Below are 23121 nucleotides of genomic sequence, written 5' to 3'. Positions count from 1 at the left end.
AAAGAACTGAAAAACTAAGGTATAAGTTCAGGAAAGTCACCAGTTAAACTTATACCAAACTTGAAAGCTTTTTTAATATACACATAATATCCAGCTATAAAATATAATGGAAAAGGACCCCATTTACAGCAGCAAGGATGCAGGAATAACCAGAACATGCTGGTCCTAAGTGGAGGAAACAACGATACTCTTCGATAGAGAAGAAAAATGGACAGACTGCAGATTCTTAAACAAAAAACCCAGAACACTGAAATATGTGTATACGTTACTCCAAAATGAAAGTACATGTGTAAAATAATTCCAATCACATTGCAATGGAATGTTTCTGACCTTGAAAGGATGGTTTATTTGAAAGAACAGACATGGGACACTAGGCAGGAAAAGTTGAGCACTAAGGAAGAAATTTCTTCCAGATATTAAACTGTCATATAAAGCTTCAGCAATTCAAGTTCAAGGTATGACCCTGAGGTTGACAGGTCAGGAGACAGAACAGAGAAATCCAGAAACAGATCCAAATGCAAGCAGAAATTCAGAATATGAGGAAGATGGTACCTCAAGGTATGACCCTGAGGTTGACAGATCAGGAGACAGAACAGAGAAATCCAGAAACAGATCCAAATGCAAGCAGAAATTCAGAATATGAGGAAGATGGTCAAGTCAGTGGTGGTACGGGTGGGTAATAGGATGTTTAACAAATCTTCTGGAGACATCTGGCTGTTTGGAAATATAGACTTGGATCGCTACAATTTTTTCCTTATACCAGAGTGAATTCCACCAAAAATGGATTGAAAATTTAAAGGTTGGGGAAAAAAAGAAACTATGAATTATTGATAAATATTTGGGTAGATATCTAGAGATGGGAAGAAATTTTTAAGCCAACACCAAAGTCAGACCACCTATGCAAAAAGAAATAATAGATGGATGAATCTGACTGAGTTAAAGGCTTCTGTTGGGTAAAAGATCACAAATAAAGACAAAGAACCAGTTGGGGATAAATGCCACAGGCAAAGGGTTACTATTTCTGGTATGATATGCCTGAAATACTCCACCTTTCCCTTCATATAATAAGTATTCAAACACATAAAATAAGTAAAAAATACAAGAAGAAATTTGGGACAAACTTAAGCCAACATTTCCTAGTGGTTATCGCTAGGCTGTGGGATCGTAGCAGGTCTTTGTGCCACATCTTCTCCCAGGCAGGGCAGCACCAGGACCTCCTCCTGTCCCAACATCTGGAACCTTCTGGAAGGCGAGGCTCTGCTGTGTGTGCCCTAGGGGCAAGGCCAACATCTGCTCCATCTTTGGGTCCTTTGGTCTCTTGTTACGTCTCTGTGCAGAGGAGGGCTGGGCTGCATTACGAAAGGCCGAGCTTTCATCACGGAAAATGCTTGGCCCAGGAGGCACCCGTAGGTGACACAATTCCAGCTGCAATCCGAGGGCCACTGCAGACACCACGTGGACAGAGAACGCTCTGGCAGGAAGGAGCAGCTGGCTTCGAATGTGGAAGGAATTCAAGGAACTCTGCGGGCATGGCCTGGTCCATCAACTGTCACCCCTAAAAGTCACAGACCCAAAGCCGACCCCTCAGTGGTGAGTTTCAGCACCAAAGGATTGAACTCCCTCCTCAGGAGCCTACACAGCAAGACTCCATCACCAGGTGGGGGTAGCATCTCTCCACTTTTCCCATTCCTGGTGGTTTGCCTCTCCAGGGAGATATGAAATCAGTATGCAGACTTTTAAAACTACCAGTGCATTACTAAAATGTAATGCTACTGACACAGTAACCTTAAAGTACCTCGAATGATAGAACTCTCCTTTATCTGTATGTTCATCCTTCATCCATTTGTTCACTCAATTATATTGAGATCTGACTACATTCCAGGCGCTGCTGCAGGGATTAGGGATGAGTCAGGGAATACAAAGTCGTTCCATACTATATGGGCCGAAAGTCCTGTGGGAGGACCGAGACAGTCAGCAACAAACAAATAGTATGTCAGATCCTACTAAGTTTTGTGAAGAAAATCAGGGTAAAGAAATGAGATGGGAGTGTTGGAACAGTAGTGTATTTCTTTCTTTTTTTAAAAAAAATATATTCTATTGATTTTTTACAGAGAGGAAGGGAGAGGGATAGAGTTAGAAACATCGATGAGAGAGAAACATCAATCAGCTGCCTCCTGCACACCTCCTACTGGGGATGTGCCCGCAACCAAGGTACATGCCCTTGACCGGAATCGAACCCGGGACCCCTCAGTCTGCAGGCCGATGCTCTATCCACTGAGCAAAACTGGCCAGGGTGTGTATTTCTCATCAGGTGACATTCCAGCTGAGACAGGAAGGACTTGAGGAAGTGGGTCACATGCGTATCTCGGGGAAGAGACAGCGCAAAGGCCCTGAGGCAGGGCCCTGTGGCATGGTTCTGGCAGCAGGGAACATGCTGAATGGAGCTTCAGGAAAGCTCTTTAAAACGGGGCTAGCCTGGGTCCTCGTCTTCTTGATACCTGAATGCGGCTGCAGCCCTGGACGTGCAAACCAAGAAGCATCATGGGTGAAGAAAGGCTGAGTGGAGAGACAGAAGGGACGGGGCTCCCGATGGCATTGGGCACTTGCTCACCAGTCTCAAAATGCCCACTTCTAGATTTATGGTCCCAAAAGAAGAGTCAAAATCTCATTATGATCAGCTGCTAACAGCTGGCTTTTCTGTCACTTGCAGCCAAACACATTCCTAACTGATTTTAAAAATCAGCTGCTTAATGCACTTCCTTAGGAGACCAGGGCAGGCTGGCTAGCTGTCCTCAGGGTGAGAACGATGCCAGGGGCCGGCACGCAGCAGGGGCTACAGAAACCTTGACGACTTGTAAATCCTGCTTCAAAGGGATGAAAGGACAGCTCTGGTGAGCTGTTGTAATGGACCTCAGCTATGCATTCATGTTCTCTGTGACATTCCATGGGCACGCGCCCGCTTCCCTGATCAGATGTTGGCAGAAATACCTGTGTGCCCCCGACATTGAGAGTATCACACAGACACCTCAAGAGCTCAAAGGCCTTGGCCCAGCCGGTGTGGCTCAGTGGTTGAGTATTGACCTATGAACTAGGAGGTCATGGTTCGATTCCCGGTCAGGGCATATGCCCTGTTGCGGGCTCGATCTCCAGTGTGGGGTGTGCAGGAGGCAGCCGATCAATGATTCTCTCTCATCACTGATGTTTCTCTCTCTCCCTCCTCCCTTCCTCTCTGAAATTAATAAAAATATATTTAAAAAATATGCTTGCAATTGGCCCCGTGGTCGGCAAACTGCGGCTCGCGAGCCACATGCGGCTCTTTGGCCCCTTGAGTGTGGCTCTTCCACAAAATACCAGGGCCTGGGCGAGTCTATTTTGAAGAAGTGGCGTTAGAAGAAGTTTAAGTTGAAAAAATGTGGCTCTCAAAAGAAATTTCAATCGTTGTACTGTTGATATTTGGCTCTGTTGACTAATGAGTTTGCCAACCACTGCAGTAGACCCTTCAGAACACAAAGGAATCCAGCTGGTAGTAACTGTACCATAGCAAACACTTTCAGCGTTCCCCCCTCCCCCCCGATCCCTGTGGACACCCCCTTTCTATGCCCTCTCTGGCTGCAGTTGGCATTTGCTTCCAAGAGCGACATTCGTAGACATTCTCCAGAGGCCTCCCTCAAGCTAGCACAGCCCCTCTGTCCACACCTCGCCCTCAGAGGGTGGAACGTTCCTGGGACATTTATTCCCCTGGAAGTGGCCCCTTGTGAGAGAACAGAGCGCCCAGCTTCCAGGCCTGAGATGGGGTGACACTGAGGTGTGCAAGGTAGAGCTCCCCTGGCAGGAGCAGGCTGGGGCCTCCCTCTGTGGTCCTGTGCCTGTGGCCGCACCCTGCCCTGTCCTGCCGCCCCATCCCTACCTGTCTCCTGGGGGCGCATCCTTCACAAACCACCTGGCAGGAACCCTCCTGTCAGGATCGCCTCCAGGGAAACCCGGCCCAAGACACCCCCATTCTTCTTGATTTGTTTTCGTGCCTTAGCTTAGCAGACCATTTTCATGGCTTTCTTTTTAAGAGGTGTGACGCTGCTTTATGAAAAACGATTCGAAAATCCAGGACTCTCCTTCTCCCCTCCGAAGAGGAAATCATGAAACTGCTGTTTTGCAGTTCCTTCGAAAAAACCACGCAGAGGTTTCACACATGTGCTCTGGGCTCCCCCCGCCAGAGAGCCTGCAGCTCTGGGAAACGTCCTTCTTAACGGATCCTTGCCGCGGCGACAACTCTGTTGACATTGCTGAAGCGAAACGGAGCCCTCCTTCCCACCGCCGTGAATACACAAACGAAGCTTTTCATATATGTGAAAACTGAGCCCCACGGCGGAACACGGGCCACGCTGTGGCTTCCAATGGACACCTGGGTCTCCCCCCCCCCCACTCCCTCCCTGCCGGCCGCCACGGGAAGCGCCCCGCCCTTTTCCCTGGGGCACAGTTCCACTCTGGGTTGGGACCTCTCCCACTGCAGGGCCCGAGAATGCTAATCCAATGGCCACAGGTAATCCAGGCGAGGAACTTAAAAACCTGGCGTGGCCGGCGTCGGCAGTCCCCGCCACAGACCCTGATCCTCTGGAGGACGCAGGTCATGGCCAGCGGAAACAACTCAGGAATGCCTAGGGCTCCCAGGGGATGTGGGGTTCACCTTGGACAGGCCGGACGGGAAGAGCAACTGTGCGAGAGAAAGAGCTGGCCGCTCTGCTCCGACAGAGGCTCAGATGGGCTGGGAGCCAGGTGAGGTTTTTCTGCCTGGCATCAGGCAGGAAGTTCAAGGTAAAGTCACCAGGGGGGCTCGGGGCACTGGATTAAAAGCAGGAAAGGGGCGGAAGGGACTTATTATTTGCTGAGTATCGATATCCACCCTCAGGGCTCTGTTACAAGGGCGAGCAGCAAGTTCATTCATCATCTTAATGGCCCTGCGGAGAGGACTGTAAACTTCTAAGGGCTGCGTTTGACTCGGGGCTACTATTAACTTGACAGAGAGCCACCGGAGAAAGCAGAGCACAATGAGAGTCAGTTCCTGCCGTGAATGAGAGAGGCGGCCCAGCGAGCCCAGGCCCTGGGAAACCTGCTGACTCAATCGCGGAGGGGTGGGGGGGGTGGTGATGGTGGGGTGCGCCCTCTTGGGAGCGAACCCTTCTGATGCGCAGGGTGTGACCTGCCGGCCCCACTGAGTAGGATTCACTTTGTTCCTGGTACGGATGCTGCTTCTGGATGGAATGTTCTGTCTGAGAACAGGCCCGGGTACACAGACACACACACACACACACACACACACACACACACACACACACACTCCCACACACACACGGGGAGACACACGCGTCTGCGGCTCTCTCTCCCGCTCTGCCCAGGTTGGAAGCGGATGCGGCTGATCGCCTGGCACCATGTTGGGCGACGCGCTTTGAAAGTGAGAAGAGAGAAACTCGGGAGAGGAGGGGCCTGCCCTTCCTGTGGTCAAGGTAGCTGCAGAGGGAAGGATCCCTTGGCAAGAAAAACAAACGTACAAGCCCCCGCGGCCCCTTGTCATCAAGAAGAAGCCACTCAAAGGCGGCTCAGGCTGCCCTGCTGCGTGTCCACCCCCCAAAGCCAACGTGGAGGCCCGGGATCTCAGAGCACTCACTCCCCAGCAGGAGCAGCCTGAGCGTTCCTCACGCAGCTCCCAACACTCTCACACCGCCCCCAGGAGGCCCTGTGGTGGGAGAAAAGGAAAGGACAGAGGACACAGGGCCCATCCCTCCCTCTCCGTCTCTCAAGGAGGTGAGAAGGCCAGTCAGCCGGAGTCAGTGACTTCCAGCCAGCCGCAGCTGAGCACTAACTTGAAAGCTGTCAAGTGAATGACCAGGCCTCCTCCTCAGCGGCCTCTTCCCTCCATCAATCCCCGGACGAAGCTCACCTCCTGGCCTCTCCCGCCTGTTCCCTCTCCCTTTGCTCTTCCTCGGGGTGCCTCCAGCCTCTGTCCTTCTGTTTCCTCAGTCGAAACAGGGATGGCCCAGCACTGCCCACCAGGCTCACCGGGCCTGCCACGCTCCTGCAGACTTCTGGGCTGGTGTCCCCCGGCCCAATCTTCAAGACCAGGACCGCGTGCCCTGCCTCGGTGTTCGGAGTTCGCCATTCTCTAAACTCTGACAGCATTTATTGCCTGCGTCACATGTTCAAACAATGCTATATCTTGGGTTTTAAAAAGCCAACATCCCCAAACCAAATATTCTACTATTTCAGCAAAAAGTAAATGCGGAAAAAAAAATCAACAAGCCTAATTAAAACAAACAAAAGCGAACACAAACATTGATTTAACTGACATATATTTACTAAGTTTACATTAATTTTCATGCAATTTTATTTTTTTTAAATAAAGGCAATTCGTTAAATGTAAAAATATGTTCACTTTAGCACTATCGCTATTTTTGACAGTATAAATGCATGTGCACACATGTGTGTGCGCACGCATATGCAATCTTTGTTAAGATGATGGGTCTTTTCTTCTAGGATTACAGGTCTTGATTTCTGATTTGAAAGGAGGAGTCAATGGCCCTCTGGCTTACATGCTTTGTCTTCTATCCTTGCTCCTTATCCTCCTCCCCCTCAGCATTTAATCTAGGTCTGAAGTAGGTGATTGATGTATGCTTTCTGAGTAAATGAATGAACTATACAGCATGTGCAAATGTGCACAAGGAGTTGGGTGGAGGCCTCATTTAATCCTAGCCCTGTGGTCGGCAAACTGCGGCTCGCGAGCCACATGCAGCTCTTTGGCTCCTTGAGTGTGGCTCTTCCACAAAATACCACGGCCTGGGCGAGTCTATTTTGAAGAAGTGGCATTAGAAGAAGTTTAAGTTTAAAAAATTTGACTCTCAAAAGAAATTTCAATCAATCATTGTACTGTTGATATTTGGCTCTGTTGACTAATGAGTTTGCCGACCACTGGCCTAGCACATCCCACTTTACAGAGAAAGAAACTGAGGCGCAGAGAGAAAGCCTTTGGCCTGAGGTCGCGCCAACTGCAAGAAACCAAGCTGGAGTCCCACCTCTGCGTTTGGGCAGCAGCCAGAGCCTCGCGTTCCCTCTGCCCCACCTCGGCTGCTGGCATGTCCCTTCTCCTCTAAGAACTTCTAGAATACAAACGCCAGCTTACCAGCTTCTCGCAATCACCATGAAGCACACACATTCCAGCCTGACAATAGCTTTCAAAACATCATCAGCGTCCAAGATTCCATGGGCATTTTGGGGTTCACCCTCTCTGATCACCTCCCTCCCCCCACAAAACACACCCACACCTGACGCCCTCAGATTCCAATCTATTGGGGCCAGTCTCTCTGTCATCCAGGGATGGACGTGACATACAGACATCCAAGGCTGCAGACAGACCAGGTTCACCAGAAATACAGACGCATGTGATGCACGGGCAGGCAAGAGAATGGGGCTAGAACATATGGAAAACAGCGAAGCCGGAGGTCACAAATTGGTGGCCTATGGGCTGGATGTAGGCCGTGGATGTGTTTTGTTTGGCCCATACAATGTTCAAAGAACATTTTAATTAGCTGCCAAAGTCATGAGAGTTCACATAAAAATGTGGACTTCTGGATTTTATTGAAAAAAAATGGGAAGTCTGGCAGCACCGGCCTTGACACGCCCACCTGGCTGCCATGGACTCAGCCGAGAGCTAGAGGAGGCTGGAGACCTCTCCACTGCGGCCCAATGTCCCATGGTGGCCCCTTCTCCAATGTGTAACACCTGCCTTCTCACGTGAGAACCTCAGTGAAGTTCTATGAGGCCAACTTACAACTTCTGGAAGCCCAGAAAGTGAGGCGCTCACCTTGGAGGTGCTATGAACGCGGTGGGCGTTTCCAGCGGACGCTGGAGAGCCTGCTCAGATGGCTCGCACCTTGCCCGGCGCTCCAGCCCGGGGCCAACAGCCAGTGTCTGCGCCTCCGCACCCGAGGGCGTTTTCCAGAACCGTGTAGGCTGCTTCGCGCATGCACATCAGAGGACAGAGCAGTGGGGAGTGCACGCCCCCAGCAGGCCTCGAGCACTGACGCTTTGGGAGGGGGGGTCAATGCCCTAGCTCCCTCGCCCCTGAGGTTGGTATTTTGCTCTGTTTCCCAGGTGTGCCCTTTGGGATTAGGCCCCATTGTGCACTGCAGTCGCTGGTTTAACAGCACCCTCTTTTTTTTAAAAAACTATTCTTTTTATTTTTTTAAACATATTTTTTATTGATTTCAGAGAGGAAGGGAGAGGGAGAGAGAGAGACAGAAACATAAATGATGAAAGAGAATCATTGACCAGCTGCCTCCTGCACGCCCCACACTTGGAATCTGCAACCCGGGCATGTGCCCTGACCAGGAATCGAACCGTGACCTCCTGGTTCATAGGTTGATGCTCAACCACTGAGCCACACGGGCCGGGCAACAGCACCCTGTTCATTAGCTGCCTCCACCTGCCTGTGTCCCTTCTCTGCCTCCTAATAAGCTAATGGCCCTCAATTCTTTGCTTCAAGGTCAGCATCTGGGAGACCCAAACCAAGAGAGCACGCACACTGCAGAGAAGAGTCTCGTTCAGAAAGTCTATCCCCGCTCTCCCTTCTCCCCAGCACGGCCTCCTCTGTAACCCCAGGGCAAGCTGCTACATCTCCTTTGCACCCAGAGGTCAGCTGAGAGCTCTTCTGCACTGACCAGAAGCTTACGCTGTCCATGTCCATGTCCATGTCCATGTGCATCATAACAGTCAATACCATGGAGATGCACTCATGAACCCAGCCCCTGCTTTGAGTTTCTCTCTCCCTTGGTCACAGGAGGCATTCCAGAGAGCAGGCTTCCTACCTGATAAGCAACTTCAGCTCAGGACAGCAGGCATCAGCCTTCCTAAAACGCCCTGAGGTCACCCCCACTAGGAGCGTTACTGGCCCTCTGTCCACATGGGCAGCCTCTTTCCATCCTGCTGGCTTTCTCTTGCCTCTCCTCCTTTGCTCTCCTCTGCCCTCTCACCCCTGTACCAGCCCGGCTCGCTCCTTCACCACCCAGATCGAGGGACCCACCTCACCCACCCACCTTAGCTCTGAATGTGGACACCAACTTTTCAGAGACCCATCCGTCCTCTGTAAGCCTTTATCGCAGGGTTTTGTCCAACCCAAGACTAGCACTCGCAGAGATGACTGGCTTCACCTTGTCTGTGCTTCAAAGCAACTCCTCAGCTGGCATCTTGTGCTCCAACTGCTGGCCGACAGGCCTTTCACTCACCAGGCTGTGAGCTCCCTGGGAGCAGGGACCAGATCTTACCCATCCTAAGAGCGGGTGCCTGCCTGGCCCTTAGCAGGTGCTTAATCTCGGCTGTCCAAATCAACCCACTCAGTTTCACAGAGGCAACAGGAGCCAAAACCGTTTGTGCCAACAGGCACCACAGCAAGAAATTAACCTTGACCGAATCTCGATGCCAGGGCCACCTGTCTGTACAGCTCCAGGGCCACCATTCACATTATATTCTGTGGTGTGTGGTCTGGGGTGTCCCTCACATAGAACCCAGCATGAACGTGACCCTGGAGGTGTGTGATGCAGTGGCTCCAAACCGTTTTCTTTCTCCTTTCCTCTTCTCCCTTTTAACTGTACGCCCCTGCCCCGCCCCTTGGAGGCCCCTTTCATTGCTCCACAGGAGACCATTAGGTGACCATTACATGCTGTGCTTCAGCCAGACAGCACACGCCAGCCGGCCAATCAACCAGCCGGGTAGCCACCAACAAATTAAGTCCTATTTTATGGAGTGTTTTCAAGTTACATGGTACAGGCCAGAGGCGAGTCAGCAGATGCTCATCCATGTGCGCACCAGGCTTCTATCAGCAGCCTCCGCTACAGGAAAGAACCAGCACGCATCTACGAAAGCAGCCTGTGTGTTAGGCTAGAAAAAAACCCATCCCGGGGGTATCTATTTAAAAAAAAACCATATTTTTATTGATTTTTTACAGAGAGGAAGGGAGAGGGATAGAAAGCCAGAAACATCTATGAGAGAGAAACATCGACCAGCTGCCTCCTGCACACCCCCTACTGGGGATGTGCCTGCAACCAATGTACATGCCCTTGACCGGAATCGAACCTGAGACCTTTCAGTCCGCAGACCGACGCTCTATCCACTAAGCCAAACCGGTTTCGGCCCCAGGGGCATCTTTTGTTCAGGCTCAGAAACTCAGATGCCACTAATTGTGTGATGACAGAGAAGACTGGACACCTCGGAGGCCTGGGCTCCCAGTTGCTTTGGGACTTTGGACAAGAGGGATATCCATCCACCCAGCCATCCACCCCCATCACCTGTGCAGTCCATGGAGGCACCTGCCTCGGTGATACCTGAGCTGAGGTTTGAAGGCAGAGCCCAGGGCAAGGCCAACTTCTGTACTCAATTCCGCCTGGATCCAGTGTATATGTGGGGGATGGTGAACAGTGAGGCTGTGGGGGAGGAGGGCAGGAAGGCCCAGGCTCAGCATGGCCCCCCGTGAGCAGCTGAGAACTCTGGACTCCATTCTGAAGAATTCGAAGCAGGAGGAGTGAAGAGATTAAGTCTCTTCTCTCATTTTTATGGCATAACGGGCATTAGAAGCTTATTCTTAATCTTTCAAATTATGTATTTACTGTAAAATACTGCTTTCGGGATTCTGTGTGTAACCAGAGACCCTGAAACTCTCCAGGTACTTGGTTCTCTCGTGACGGGGCAGAGCCTCAACCAGGGACAATTCTTAGGGTGCGGAAGGTGAGTGGGAAGCACGCCCTTCCCGCAGTCCTTCTTGATTCTTTTTGGGGACTCCCCCAACCCTGGAGCCCCTGAACCTATTAAACGGCAGAGAGTGTGAGATGGTCCCTGGGGAAGTTCGTGGAGCGCTGCCATTCTAGAAGGCTCTAAATGCTTCAGTTGCCCCCTACACTGGGCAAGATTGGCACAATCCTGTCAGAACTGCTGAGTCTGGCAGGACATGTGCCTGAGCAGAAATAAGGTTTGAAGGGCCACCCAGCACTCCTCTGTGGGCAGGGCGAAGGTTTTCCTTAGAAAGTGATTTTGGTTCCATTTTAACACAGCGATCTTCAAGGCACTGCAGTTCAAGGCTGCAAACACTATGGAACGCTGCAAAAATTCCCATCGGAACCGCTGTCAACAGTTAGAGCAACCACAGGGTGGGGTGAGGTCTCTTTAAATCCCCCCATTCTCCGGTGGCCCGCCAAGAAGGCCTGTTCTTTCTCTCCAAAGATGATCCATTGAAGGAAACACTGAAGGATAAAACAGGCGAGAATCCCAGCTCCTCTTTCCTTTCTGAGTCATGCTACTTAAACTCCGATCCATTCAAATAAATTAATCCACTCTTAAAAGCTCACTCAATTCATGGAAATAATTTAATTTCCTCAGTTCACTCAGATATGCCAGGAATAAATAAATGCGCCAAAGTGTAGGCTGATGAACAGGACCCTCTAATGAAAACATCAAGGGCAGACAACAAGCATGCTGAGCTGCTATCCGTCCTCATCTCTTATCTTGTTTTTCACAACTGCTGGCCTAACACGAACTCTCTGGAACATGCGCGTGCGGGAGGGAGACAGTGACCATATCATCGTGGAGAAGAAGCCAGACATAAAACTGTATGGACAGGGTTCCACAAGAGAGAACGGGTAGGAGACAATGGAGGACACCGATTCCGCCCCGTCACTCTGTAGGTATTTATATAGTTTCTTCTCTGGCAGGACCAACACACTTTCTAAGTCCAGATCGAAAAATATTCTAACAGTCCCAAAGGATACTCCACATAACAAAATAGTCTTTGCACAATCACTGCACCTTTTGAGCTATGATGCAAGCCAGGAGACGCACTAGATGGACCGAAGGCCCTCTTTTGGGGTGCCCTCCTTACCTTCTGCCACATGTTGATGAAGAAGAGCTCCCGGGAAACATTGAAGGACACGTTGGCGTCATAGGCATCGTCGCCGAGGTTGGAGATGGAGACGTTTATGGAGATATTCTTCACAGCCCCCAAAGCCAGATATGGGGTTTTCTCATCAATGCTGCAATGAAAAAGGAACAGCCATGAATACCCTGAAGCTTTCAGCTTTCAATAATAAAACATGACCCACTGTGGGGAGGCTGCGGGAGGGGGGGGCAGGAACTCCACTAGGATCACAACTGCAAGTCCCAGGCACCCCATGAAGCAGCCATGCATCCTTGGGCGATCAGATCCCATGTGCCTCGGTTTCTTCATCGAAGCCCATGAGGGTTCTGTCCGGCCTATCTCACTGGGCTGGTCTGGGGCTCACACGAAGTCTTGTACATCCAACTTGGAAAGTTACAAGACATTTAATAACCTAGACATGGAATCCCATCAGACATTAATTCATTAAAATATTTTTGAGCACCTCCTAGCTGCCCATCATTACTATTCTACAAGTGTTCTTGCCTTCCTGTAGCTTCAGAGAGACAGAACACACAGACACAAAGAAGCAAACACACAGAAGCCTCACTGATGAGGTGACCTCTCAGTACAAAACTAAAGGAAGACAGGGAGCAAGATACAACGATACCTGGGGACTAGCCAAGGGAAAGTTGTGCCTGGAATGTTCCAAGGCTGGCGAGGAGGCCAGTGTGGCAAAGAGGGGTGAGCGAGGGGGAGAGTGGGAGGGACTGGGCTTAGAGAGGCGAAGGCATTAGGGGCAAGCAGATCACGTAGGGCATCGCTGGGCCATCAGAAGGATCTTGGTTTGACTGAGATGGAGCCCTTGCAGAGCTCTGAGGGGAGGACCAGTGTGATGACTTCCATGTTTATTTATTTTTTTAAAATATATTTTATTGATTTTTTACAGAGAGGAAGGGAGAGGGATAGAAAGCCAGAAACATCGATGAGAGAGAAACATCGACCAGCTGCCTCCTGCACACCCCCCACCGGGGATGTGCCCGCAACCAAGGTACATGCCCTTGACCGGAATCGAACCTGGGACCTTTCAGTCCGCAGGCCGACGCTCTATCCACTGAGCCAAACCGGTTTAGCATGACCTCCATGTTTAAAGGCTCACACTACCCATGATGCGAACTGTCTGTGGAGGGAGTGGTCAGAGGGAATAAGGAAGCCTGCTTAGGGAGCTCTTGCAATAACCCAGGTGTGAGAAAATGACACGCCAGACCATGGCGGTAGAAGCTGAGGTGGTGAGAAGTCATATTCTGGATATGTTTCAAAGGACATGCCAGCAGGTTTTGCTCATGGATGGATGAGGGGTGTTAGGGATCTTAACAGGAAAGTCAAGGATGGCTGCAAAGATTTTAGTAAAAGGCGAAAGATTTATGCGATCTGAAGAGAAACCAGCGTATGAAAGATTTTAGATTCAACAACTAGAAGGGAAGAGTTGTCATTTATTGACAGGAGAAAGGCTGTGGGTATAGAAGATTTAGCAGAGAAAATCTAAATACTGATTGGATTTTTTAAGAAGAGATGTTGAGATAGTTGGATGCCCAAGTCTGGAGTTGGAGGAGGAGTCTGGGCTGGAGGTATACACTTGGGATGGATTAGCTATGATCACCAGGGAACCTGTGTAGGTAGAGAAGAGGTGTCATATGTAGGGGTTGAAGATGAGGAGGAGCCAGCAAAGGAGATTGAAAAAGAGTGGCGAGGGAGATAGGAGAGAAACCAAGTGAGAGGGTGTCAAACTGGCCACAGAAGATGTGTTTCAAGGAAGGAGTAATCAATTTTGTCAAACGTGGCAGAGAGGTAAAAATAACATGAATTAGAACTGGCCCTTGGAATTCGCCATTCAGAGGTCATTGGTGATCCTGTTAAGTGACTTAAATGGAGTGATTGGGATGAAAGCTCGAATTGGAATTGGAAGAGCTGTAGGAAGAGAATAAACGGAAACAGTGAGTACAGTCAACTACTTGGAGGACTTTTCCTACAAAAGGGGGATTAAGATGGAAATTATCATAGTATATTTACATGGTAATCGGAAGGATCTATTAGAGAGAGAACAATTAATGATGACATGACAGGGGACAATTGCTGGATGGTTTTGAATAAATGGGGGGCGGGGCTGGCCTCAGCTGGTATGAAGTGAGAAAGAGGCCCATATGGCACAGATGCATTAATAGATGGCTGTTAGAAACAAGACAAGATTCCCTTACGATTGCTTCCATTTTGCAGTGAAATAAAGCTGAGTCAACGACTGGGAAGGGGGAGGAGGAGGATGAGGAGGGAACATTTGAGGGGCAGGAAGGAGGAGGGAAATGGCAGCCCAGGAGAGGGAGTGAGCGGACTACCAATGGGATGATGCTGGGGATGAGCATGATGGGGATGAGAATGACAGTGAGGAGGAGGATGACAACGTTGTTGTACATGAGATTGATGATTATTATGGGATGTGAGCTTTGGACAAGATAAATTCACGTGGATGGCCAGTCTCGGCTTGGCTAACCAGTTAATGGAAGATGTGGTTAAGCATATGAGGGTTTGTGTAATGGACAGTTGATATTTTTGGCTACCCCACATCCTGACACCTTCCTGTGGTGTCTCAAGATAAGTGGGAGGGGCACATCAGAAGAAAGGGTTAGGGTTGGTTGCTAAAGTGTGAGCACTTACGTGCTGTCATGTGATCTCAGGATGGTCAAGTGGCCTCAGAATGGTGAGCAGAAGCTCCTAACTCATGGATTTGGAGTTTCCCAAAGGCACCAGAGCCCTCCGAAACCTCTGAGGTGACCACGGAGGATTGAGAGCCCTGAAGTGGCATCCTGAGCTCAGGCTTGCCTCCTTTGTTTCCGGTAATGATGGTTCTCCAGCCTTCCTGCCTTAGCTCTGAACCAGCCTCTTACCCTTCCAACAAATTCCTTTTCTGTTTTCTTTATAAAATACGTTTTTATTGATTTTAGAGAAAGAGGAAGAGAGAGAGAAACACTGATGTGAAACATCGATCGGCTGCCTCCTGTCTGCCCCCTATTGGGGATTAAGCCGGCAACCCAGGCAAGCGCCCTGACCGGAAATCGAACCGGTGACCTTTTGGTGCATGGGATGACGCTCCATCAACTGGGCCACACTGGCTAGGGCTCCTTCTCTGTTTAAACCAGCCAGCACATGTTTGTTGTTGTTTGCAACCACTGGGATAGCTAGTAGAACATGAAAGACAAGAGAACTATCCAAAATCTCAGTAGGCTAAAATACTTTGAAATACAGATGTTGGGGGGAGGAATCCTCATTACTCATCCAAAAAGAGGGGACCTCACTTTCCTGCGTGCCTGGCACGTCAACAAGAATAACATGTGCAAGGAGAGGCCTGATGGTCATGTTTTTTTGGAAGCAAGACTAAGGATCCAAACAAGATGTGAAAAATTAACTTAGAGGAAAGTTTCAAATTCTTGAATGGCCTCCAATAAATTACGACCCTGACCTCAAGCTATGTGGCAATTATTTATTATTGTTGGCCACTTTAATTTTAAACAATTGATGGGTTATTTCTGTCCTCGTGTTTGCTTTTGTAAGATTAAAGGAGTAATCTTCAGGCCTGGAGGAGTTATGACAGAGAGAGCGCTAACCTTGCTGTATCTCGAGAAGGAATTGCATAAGCACTCACAAGTAGCTCAGTGGCCTCCGAGAATCTCCACAGTTTCCAAATGGAATCTTAAACAGAGACACTACAAAAAAGAACGGACGGGGGGACAGGGGGCGGCCTCCTTATTCCAGTTTTACTGTTCATGGTCAGCCACTTTCCTCGTGTACACATGGCAAGGGATCAGGCCATGATGTCTAACCTCCTGCCAGCCCCCAACGCGTAGACCTCGGCCACTTGATCATGCAGCAAGGTCATCCCTGGGGTCTCAAAGTCAAGTGACTCAAACATGGCTCCGTGATTGAGGGAAGCCAGGCACCTTCCAGGGCAGACTGTGAACTCAGGCTTTTTAAAAAGGAGGTCTCAAAGCTGCGTCACTCCTTCTCCACAGCTAGAAACCCAAGTATAAAACAGAACATCTCTGTCTCCAAAGCTATTCTTAGACATGAAATGTAATTTGCCTGGTGCTGGGTACTTTCAAACATGTCATCCTTCTGAAACCTGACGACACCATGAAAGGTTCCTGATGTTAGTTCCATTTTTAGAGACGAGGAAATTGAGATGCAGAGAGATAAGGCGACTGGCCAAGGGGTTGTGCTGGCTTAGAACTCGTGCCTCCTAGGCCTTCAAAGCCCACTCCTCGCCATCGCAGCCCATGTTCTCGAGCCCCTCCCCTGCCACGCCCAGGAGGCCCTTTCGGATCTCCCTCCTGGCGAAATTCATCTCCCTGTTAGGACCCCTTCCTGCCCCATGTGCTCGACCGTCCTTCACAGCACCAACCAATGACACGTTTACTTGTGCGGATGTTTGATTAAGAGCTGTCTCGCTCCCATTAGGATCTAAGTACCGGGGGGCAAGGGTCCCTGTCTGGTTTTGCTCATCACTGAACCCCCAGTGACAGAGTTGTGCCTGGCACTTTGTAGGAGCTCAACAAACCCTTGTGCAATGAAAGAATGAACATGCACACCATCCCCACAAGAAGATCATCAGCTCAACCTTTGCATTTTGCAGAGGAAGAAGCTGAGCTGTCCCCCCTGTCCCCCGACCCCCACCAACACTCAGAGGGAAACGCAGCTATCTGGGGGCTGAGCTGACGTTAGTGCCAAACTTCCATGGGCAGGAAGGCTGTCTGAGCTGCAGCTCTTACATCAATTCCATCTTGGTCGGGAAGGGCTTTGGCAAGAAATATCTTTTCAAGACATCTGAAAAGAACAGGACTTCTTGAAGACCAACCTCTGACAGGACTGTTGAAAGAGTAAAACCACCAGGCACAGGGAATGCCAAACATTCTCCCTGGTGCTTACTTATCCAGTAAAGAACAATCTTCCTAATTTTCAAGAAATTGTATTCCCGGAAAAAAAAAATCTCCCATTAATTTTAATTTGCTTGTCCAGTCTTTTAAGCGGGTCATATTACTCTGAACACCTACCACCCCGATGTGCTTTGATAAGAACAGCATTATTAATAGTCAACATGAGAACCAACTGTAGTTTCTAGAAAGCTTATCTTACCACACATCTGGGGCCAGTGGAAACACACTGCTCCTTTGTTATAACAACTATAACGGGCCTAATACATCTCATAGCAGCTGGTTTTGAGTATGTTGGCTTTGGCACCATCCACCCAGTATTCCCAATGTCAGCTGTGACTGCCACCATCTTGGCGGATGTGTGATGCCTGAGGGTCACTGTAGAATTTGTTCTGTGCCCTCACTCACCCCCTCCCATTAAGAGTGTGTACCCCTCAAAGTTCCTTGTTGGGAACATGCAATACATTCCCATATCAATCATCATATGCTGAACCATGAAGGCCACTAATCTGAATTCTTCCCCTTCTACCACCACGGAGAGAATTTTATTCAGATAATTTTTTGTGAAGATGCTAAGGGAATAAACTAAAGTAGCTTAATGGTATTTATAAATGATTTTCCATTGGATCATTTTTTATCTTCCTTAAGTCTTAGAAATATAAGTCTTAGAAATATTAAAAAGGACCTTATTTAAATAATCTGTGGTTAAATCCTACCTCCCATAAAATAAAATACTTTTATTTCCTTTTGCTGCTAGTTTTAAACTAGCCTGAGCAATAGATGTAAATTCAGGAGTTAACCAAGTGCATTCTGGTCAACTATATTTCTAGCTTTAAAATCTTCTTGCCATTTCATTATTATTATTGATGATCATTACACTTGTCAACTACAACTATATTTGATCATGACAACTAGGAGAATCATACAAGGCAGCCAAATTCATCCATTTTTCCTTCCATCCTCCCACCCTCCCTTGCTCCCTCCCTTCTTTTTCTAGTCATTTATTCATCCATCCATCCATTACCTAACATAAAAATAAAAACTACCTTCCCAACTTAGGTACCAAGAATACAGTTTCCAGACCTCAAAGAGTTCACCGTCTAGTAGAGGAAGCAAACATGTAAGACATGATACCAACGTGTGCTAAGTGCTGACCAGAGAGAAGAGGAAGCATCCCTATGACAGCCTTTATGCTATGAGGCCACAAAGAAGAGATTCTGCAGAGGCAGTGGGGGGAGGGGAGGTGTATCGGAAGGTTTTAGGCAAGGTATTACTAAGGAGGCATATTATGGGTCCTACAATTAACGGGATGATAGCCCTGTCACTAAAAATGTTGCTAAGATTGATTGTATACACACACACACACACACACACACACACACACACACACACAATCACTAGGTTTTCCATTCATGGAAATCATATTAAAAAGAACATTGTGGTTCTGGCTGGTTTGCCTCGGATCAGCCTATGGACGGAAGGGTACTGGGTTCGATTCCAGTAAAGGGCGTGTAATGTCAAAATTGAGAAATGTCAAAATTGGGGGCAGCCTTCCTGAGGAAGGATTCAACATCCCACAAATCACAGATATCCTCAACAATGTGTCAGAAAAGCCACGACATCAGTGATAGCCACTGCAATGTAAAAATCATAAACAATGCTTCCTAGTCTTAAAAGTGGGCAGACATAAAATCAGAAATGGAATTTGGCAGCTGGATGGCAGCCCACTGGATCCATCACTTCACAGATAAAGGCTAAGGAGTTAACTACTTTCCCATGGCCGCTCAGCAGACGGTGGCAAAGCCAGATAGACCTCCAAATCCTGGTCCAGCATTCCTCCCTCTGTTCCTAAAGTACAGGAAAATGCGACAAAACTGTATAAAATTCACATAAAGCTTATGTGGCTATACCCGTGGTCGGCAAACTGCGGCTCGCAAGCCACATGCGGCTCTTTGGCCCCTTGAGTGTGGCTCTTCCACAAAATACCATGGCCTGGGCGAGTCTGTTTTGAAGAAGTGGCGTTAGAAGAAGTTTAAAAAATTTGGCTCTCAAAAGAAATTTCAATCGTTGTACTGTTGATGTTTGGCTCTGTTGACTAATGAGTTTGCCGACCACTGGGCTATACTAAGATGAGAAGTGAAACTGTGTTCATCTTCTTAGCATTTAAAATATTTAGAATATTGGAAGGCATCATCTCTTTATAAAAGCTATCTGAGGCGCTTCCTCTTCCTCTTGTCAACTGTCCTTGAAGTTGGTGGAGGCGCTCAGGATGGTTCCAGATCCCTTCAGCACCTCTGTTGGGCAATCTCCTCAGTGCTTTGTTGATAACCATCAGTTTTTCCACTACTAGAGCTTAAACTTACAAACATGAAAACCCCCATAAAACCACAGTTGCTCATCTGATATCTTCCTATGAGGGCCAGGAACACAAAATACCAAAATAAACTGATTACAACGTGAAGGAAATACACCACGACGTGAACACAAGTCATGCTGAAGAACAGGTGCAGGACAAGGTGCAGGAGAAACCCAGAGGGAAGAAATCACTGTAGATGAAGTTCCCCTAAGAAGTTCCCGAGAGACGTAGGAATTGAGCCACATCTTTTGTTGTTGTTGTTAATCCTCACCAGACGGTATTCTTTCCATTGATTTTAAGAGAGAGTAGAAGGGAGGGAAGAAGGGGGGAGAGAGAGAATGAGAGGAGAGAGATGGATGTGAGAGAGACACATTGATTGGTTGCTTCCTGCATAAACCCCAGCTGGGGTAGGGGATTGAACCTGCAACCTAGTTACATGCCCTTGACTGGGAATCGAAGCCCAAGACACTCCGGTCCATAGGCTGAGCAACACCAGCCAGAGCTTGAGCCACATCTTAAAGAATAAGGAGCAGAGTAACAGGAAGTACATTCCAGGCAGAGGAAACAATCAACAACAGATAAATGAATGGAGGTGACTCAGAAATAACATGGAAAGCAGCAGGAAAAGGACTTCCTTAGCAGTAAGATCAATGGGAGGCCAGCAGGTTACGCAGAATGCATCCAGATTCCCATGGACTTCGGACGTCAGAGTTTTGGGTTGATCCTCTAGCCCCAAGGTCGGCAAACTGCGGCTCGCGAGCCACATGCGGCTCTTTGGCCCCTTGAGTGTGGCTCTTCCACAAGATACCATGGCCTGGGCGAGTCTATTTTGAAGAAGTGGTGTTAGAGGAAGTTTAAGTTTAAAAAATTTGGCTCTCAAAAGAAATTTCAATCGTTGTACTGTTGATATTTGGCTCTGTTGACTAATGAGTTTGCCGACCACTGCTCTAGGCCAGTGAACTTAACCATGTTATCTTGAGTCAACAATGTCAGGTGTGCTGAAAGTAACCCTATCTAATAAAGAGGGAATATGCTAATTGACCATCACATCCTCACAAAGATGGCGGTGCCCACAGCCAATAAGGAGGGAAATATGCTAATTGCTGCCACGCCCTCAAATATGGCAGCACTTATAGCCACAAGATGGCAGAGCCCAGTCCCCTCAGCCCCACCGGGGAGGCAGGCACGTGGCATGGCTGGGCCTGCCCCCAGGTGGGTCCGGCCACTCCATACGCCGGCCTCCGGAGTCCCCCAGTCTCCTCAGCCCCCCAGCCGCCCAGGGCTGGCCTGAGGTGCAGGCAAGCCTCGGATGTTGGCTGCCCAGCCGCCCAGGGCCACCCGAGGTTCAGGTAACCAGGGCCGGTGGAGGCTTGCGCTGCCAGCAGTGGCAGCAGTGTGATGGGGGCATCACCCTCCCCTGATCGCCAGGTCACCTCCTGCCCCTGAGGGCTCCTGGACTGTGAGAGGGGGCAGGCCAGGCTGAGGGACCCCCCCTCCAGCGCATGTATTTTCATGCACCGGGCCTCTAGTTTGTTAATAAATAACAAGGCACTAAAGTGAAGGTATTACAAAATGTAGTAGACTATGCATGGTTCTACCCCTGTCCCCTGGGGTCTTATCACTTGTAGTCTGCACAGGCTGCAATTCCATCCCAATCTTTTGCTGAAGGTCTTTTCTCTGCAGGCCAGCAAAGTGCCCAAGAATCAAGGTCCTGACAGCCCCCTAGCAGCCCTCAGCCAATGACTGATGCAACTGGTGCACAATGATCTCAGCGCCCTCACTTATTGGGTGACTACGCTGAAGTACACGTTCCAGTTCTAAGCCCGGGCTGCCCAATATGGTGGCCACTGGTCACCTACGGCTTTGAGCACGTGAAGTGTGGTAGGTCTGCATTGAGTGTGAAATGCACATCAGCTTTCTACGGCTTAGCACACTAAAACAAAAAGGGATGTAAAAAATATCTCAATCATTGTTTTAATATTAATTACATATTTACCTGATTTTTTTGCTACGTTATTTTTGCTATCTATAGAAATTTGTTTTACAAGTTTCACTTTAACGTTTCAATGTGGCCACCGGAAAATTTTAAATTGCATATGTGTTTTATAGTATGTTTCTACTGGTCAGGACTCTCCAAGACTCTCAGCAAATTCTACGTATTTTGCTTTCAACAATACAATATGTTTGATTTGTGATTAATCTTCGATGGTACACGTTTGCTCGTGTTACTTGCAAAGGAGAGGTCGGGGGAAAATAAAACAAATTTGGGTAAAAATAAAATTAGTAGTATTTCGCCTCGCCAACTCACTTGCTTGTGACACGCAGTAATGAATATTGTGAAAGGTCACAAAAGAAAAAGCGTACCACGTGTGTGCTTGTCTTCCCCACAAAGTAATTTTGAGTTTCACCAAAATCTGATGCCCAGAGTGGTACACTGTGCAAAACAGCCTCACTGGTGAGGGAGGCATTTATGTGCGGCCTGCAGTCACTGGTTGAGGGCTGCTGTGGGGAAGGGAGGGCACTGTTCCCAGCACTTCTGCCTGGTGGGCAGGGCAGCCGAAGAGGCAGTGACTGGAGCTGAGCACCGGGCCTGAACACAGGGTAGAAGGGACACAGACAGCGCTGACCGTGCCCGCTGCGGGGTCCTATGAATGGGAGATGCAGCTTGATGAACGGGAGAAGGAGCCAGCCAGGGAGGCCCGTGGCTGGCAGATCAGCACAGTGAGTCCTGTGATCTCTAAATGTCTGGAGGGGGCCCAAGGCCCCGGAGACACCCCACCACCCCTTGTGAGCCACATCCTGGTCACTTCCCTTCTTTAGCAGCTGTCAGAAAGATCCTTCCCAAGTGCCACAGTCTCCATGTCTACCGATGGTTCCAGCCCGCTCGGGCCTCATGGTCCTGCCACACGTCGGTGTGGGCGACCAAACACACCCCTGACCCAGGGCTGACAGCCAGAGGGTCACACAGGGGCGCTGTCCTGGTTGTGCATGGCTGCCAAGAGCTCTGAAAGGCAGGGATGCCCAGGCTATGAGAAGGTTGTTAATCATTCTGCATGTTATCCCTGCTCTAAACCAGGGCACCACAAGGTAGGACACGAGAGAGTGCCCTTGTTGAATCTGAGAGGTACATATATCGAGCTTCTACCACGCAATCCATTTTAGAGAGAATGATCAGGGATAAATTCAAGAAGCAATGGATGGCAGCGAACACAATCTCTGAGCCCATCTCTGAAGGATATGCACTCAGTAAGGAACTGCCCTCGACTTCCCAACCTAGGAAGGCAGCTGTCCATACCCCCAATGTGGTGGAGTTTACTCCACAGCCTCTGTTCACCTCCCCGGGCTCGAAGCTTGTGCAATCAAGCCCATTGCTTGCATCTGACAGTTGCCCCAAAGCCCCCTGGAGTCCTAACAGGAGCATTTGCATTCCAAGAGCCAGACTCGAGGCCTCTCCCCACGGACACAGCGAATTCCTCTTTACAGAAAATTAGTGCTCTAGACCAGTGGTCGGCAAACTCATTAGTCCACAAAGCCAAATATCAACAGTACAACGATTGAAATTTCTTTTGAGAGCCAAATTTTTTAAACTTCTTCTAACGCCACTTCTTCAAAATAGACTCGCCCAGGCTGTGGTATTTTGTGGAAGAGCCACACTCAAGGGGCCCAAGAGCCGCATATGTCTTGCGAGCCGCAGTTTGCCGACCATGGCTCTAGACCAACAATACAAAGACCCCTTCTCAAAGCTGCAGCATTTCTATACCTCCAAAGAATGCAGCTGCCGATACCAGCCTTTAGAGGCAAGATGCCAGGGTGAATGCCCTCACCCAATTCTGCACATGTGAGTGTCACAGTGAGAGTCACATGTGCGTGTTACACGTGAG

At 49.0% G+C, this 23121-nt stretch overlaps 1 protein-coding gene across 2 annotated transcripts in view; it reads right to left on the bottom strand.

Annotated features, from left to right (window-relative positions):
- The window catches only part of ITGA9 (integrin subunit alpha 9), a 273816-nt gene that overhangs the window by 91136 nt on the left and 159559 nt on the right, over positions 1-23121 (bottom strand). For both annotated transcript variants that reach the window (XM_079794406.1, XM_079794407.1), the window contains one exon: positions 11912-12062. In XM_079794406.1, coding sequence (XP_079650532.1) covers positions 11912-12062 — 151 coding nt within the window. The remainder of the gene's footprint in view (positions 1-11911; positions 12063-23121) is intronic.

This window comes from Cnephaeus nilssonii, assembly GCF_951640355.1.
Source record: "Cnephaeus nilssonii genome assembly, chromosome: 17".
Taxonomy (NCBI): Eukaryota; Metazoa; Chordata; class Mammalia; order Chiroptera; family Vespertilionidae; genus Cnephaeus; species Cnephaeus nilssonii.
This window is presented reverse-complemented; position numbering and strand designations above follow the sequence as displayed.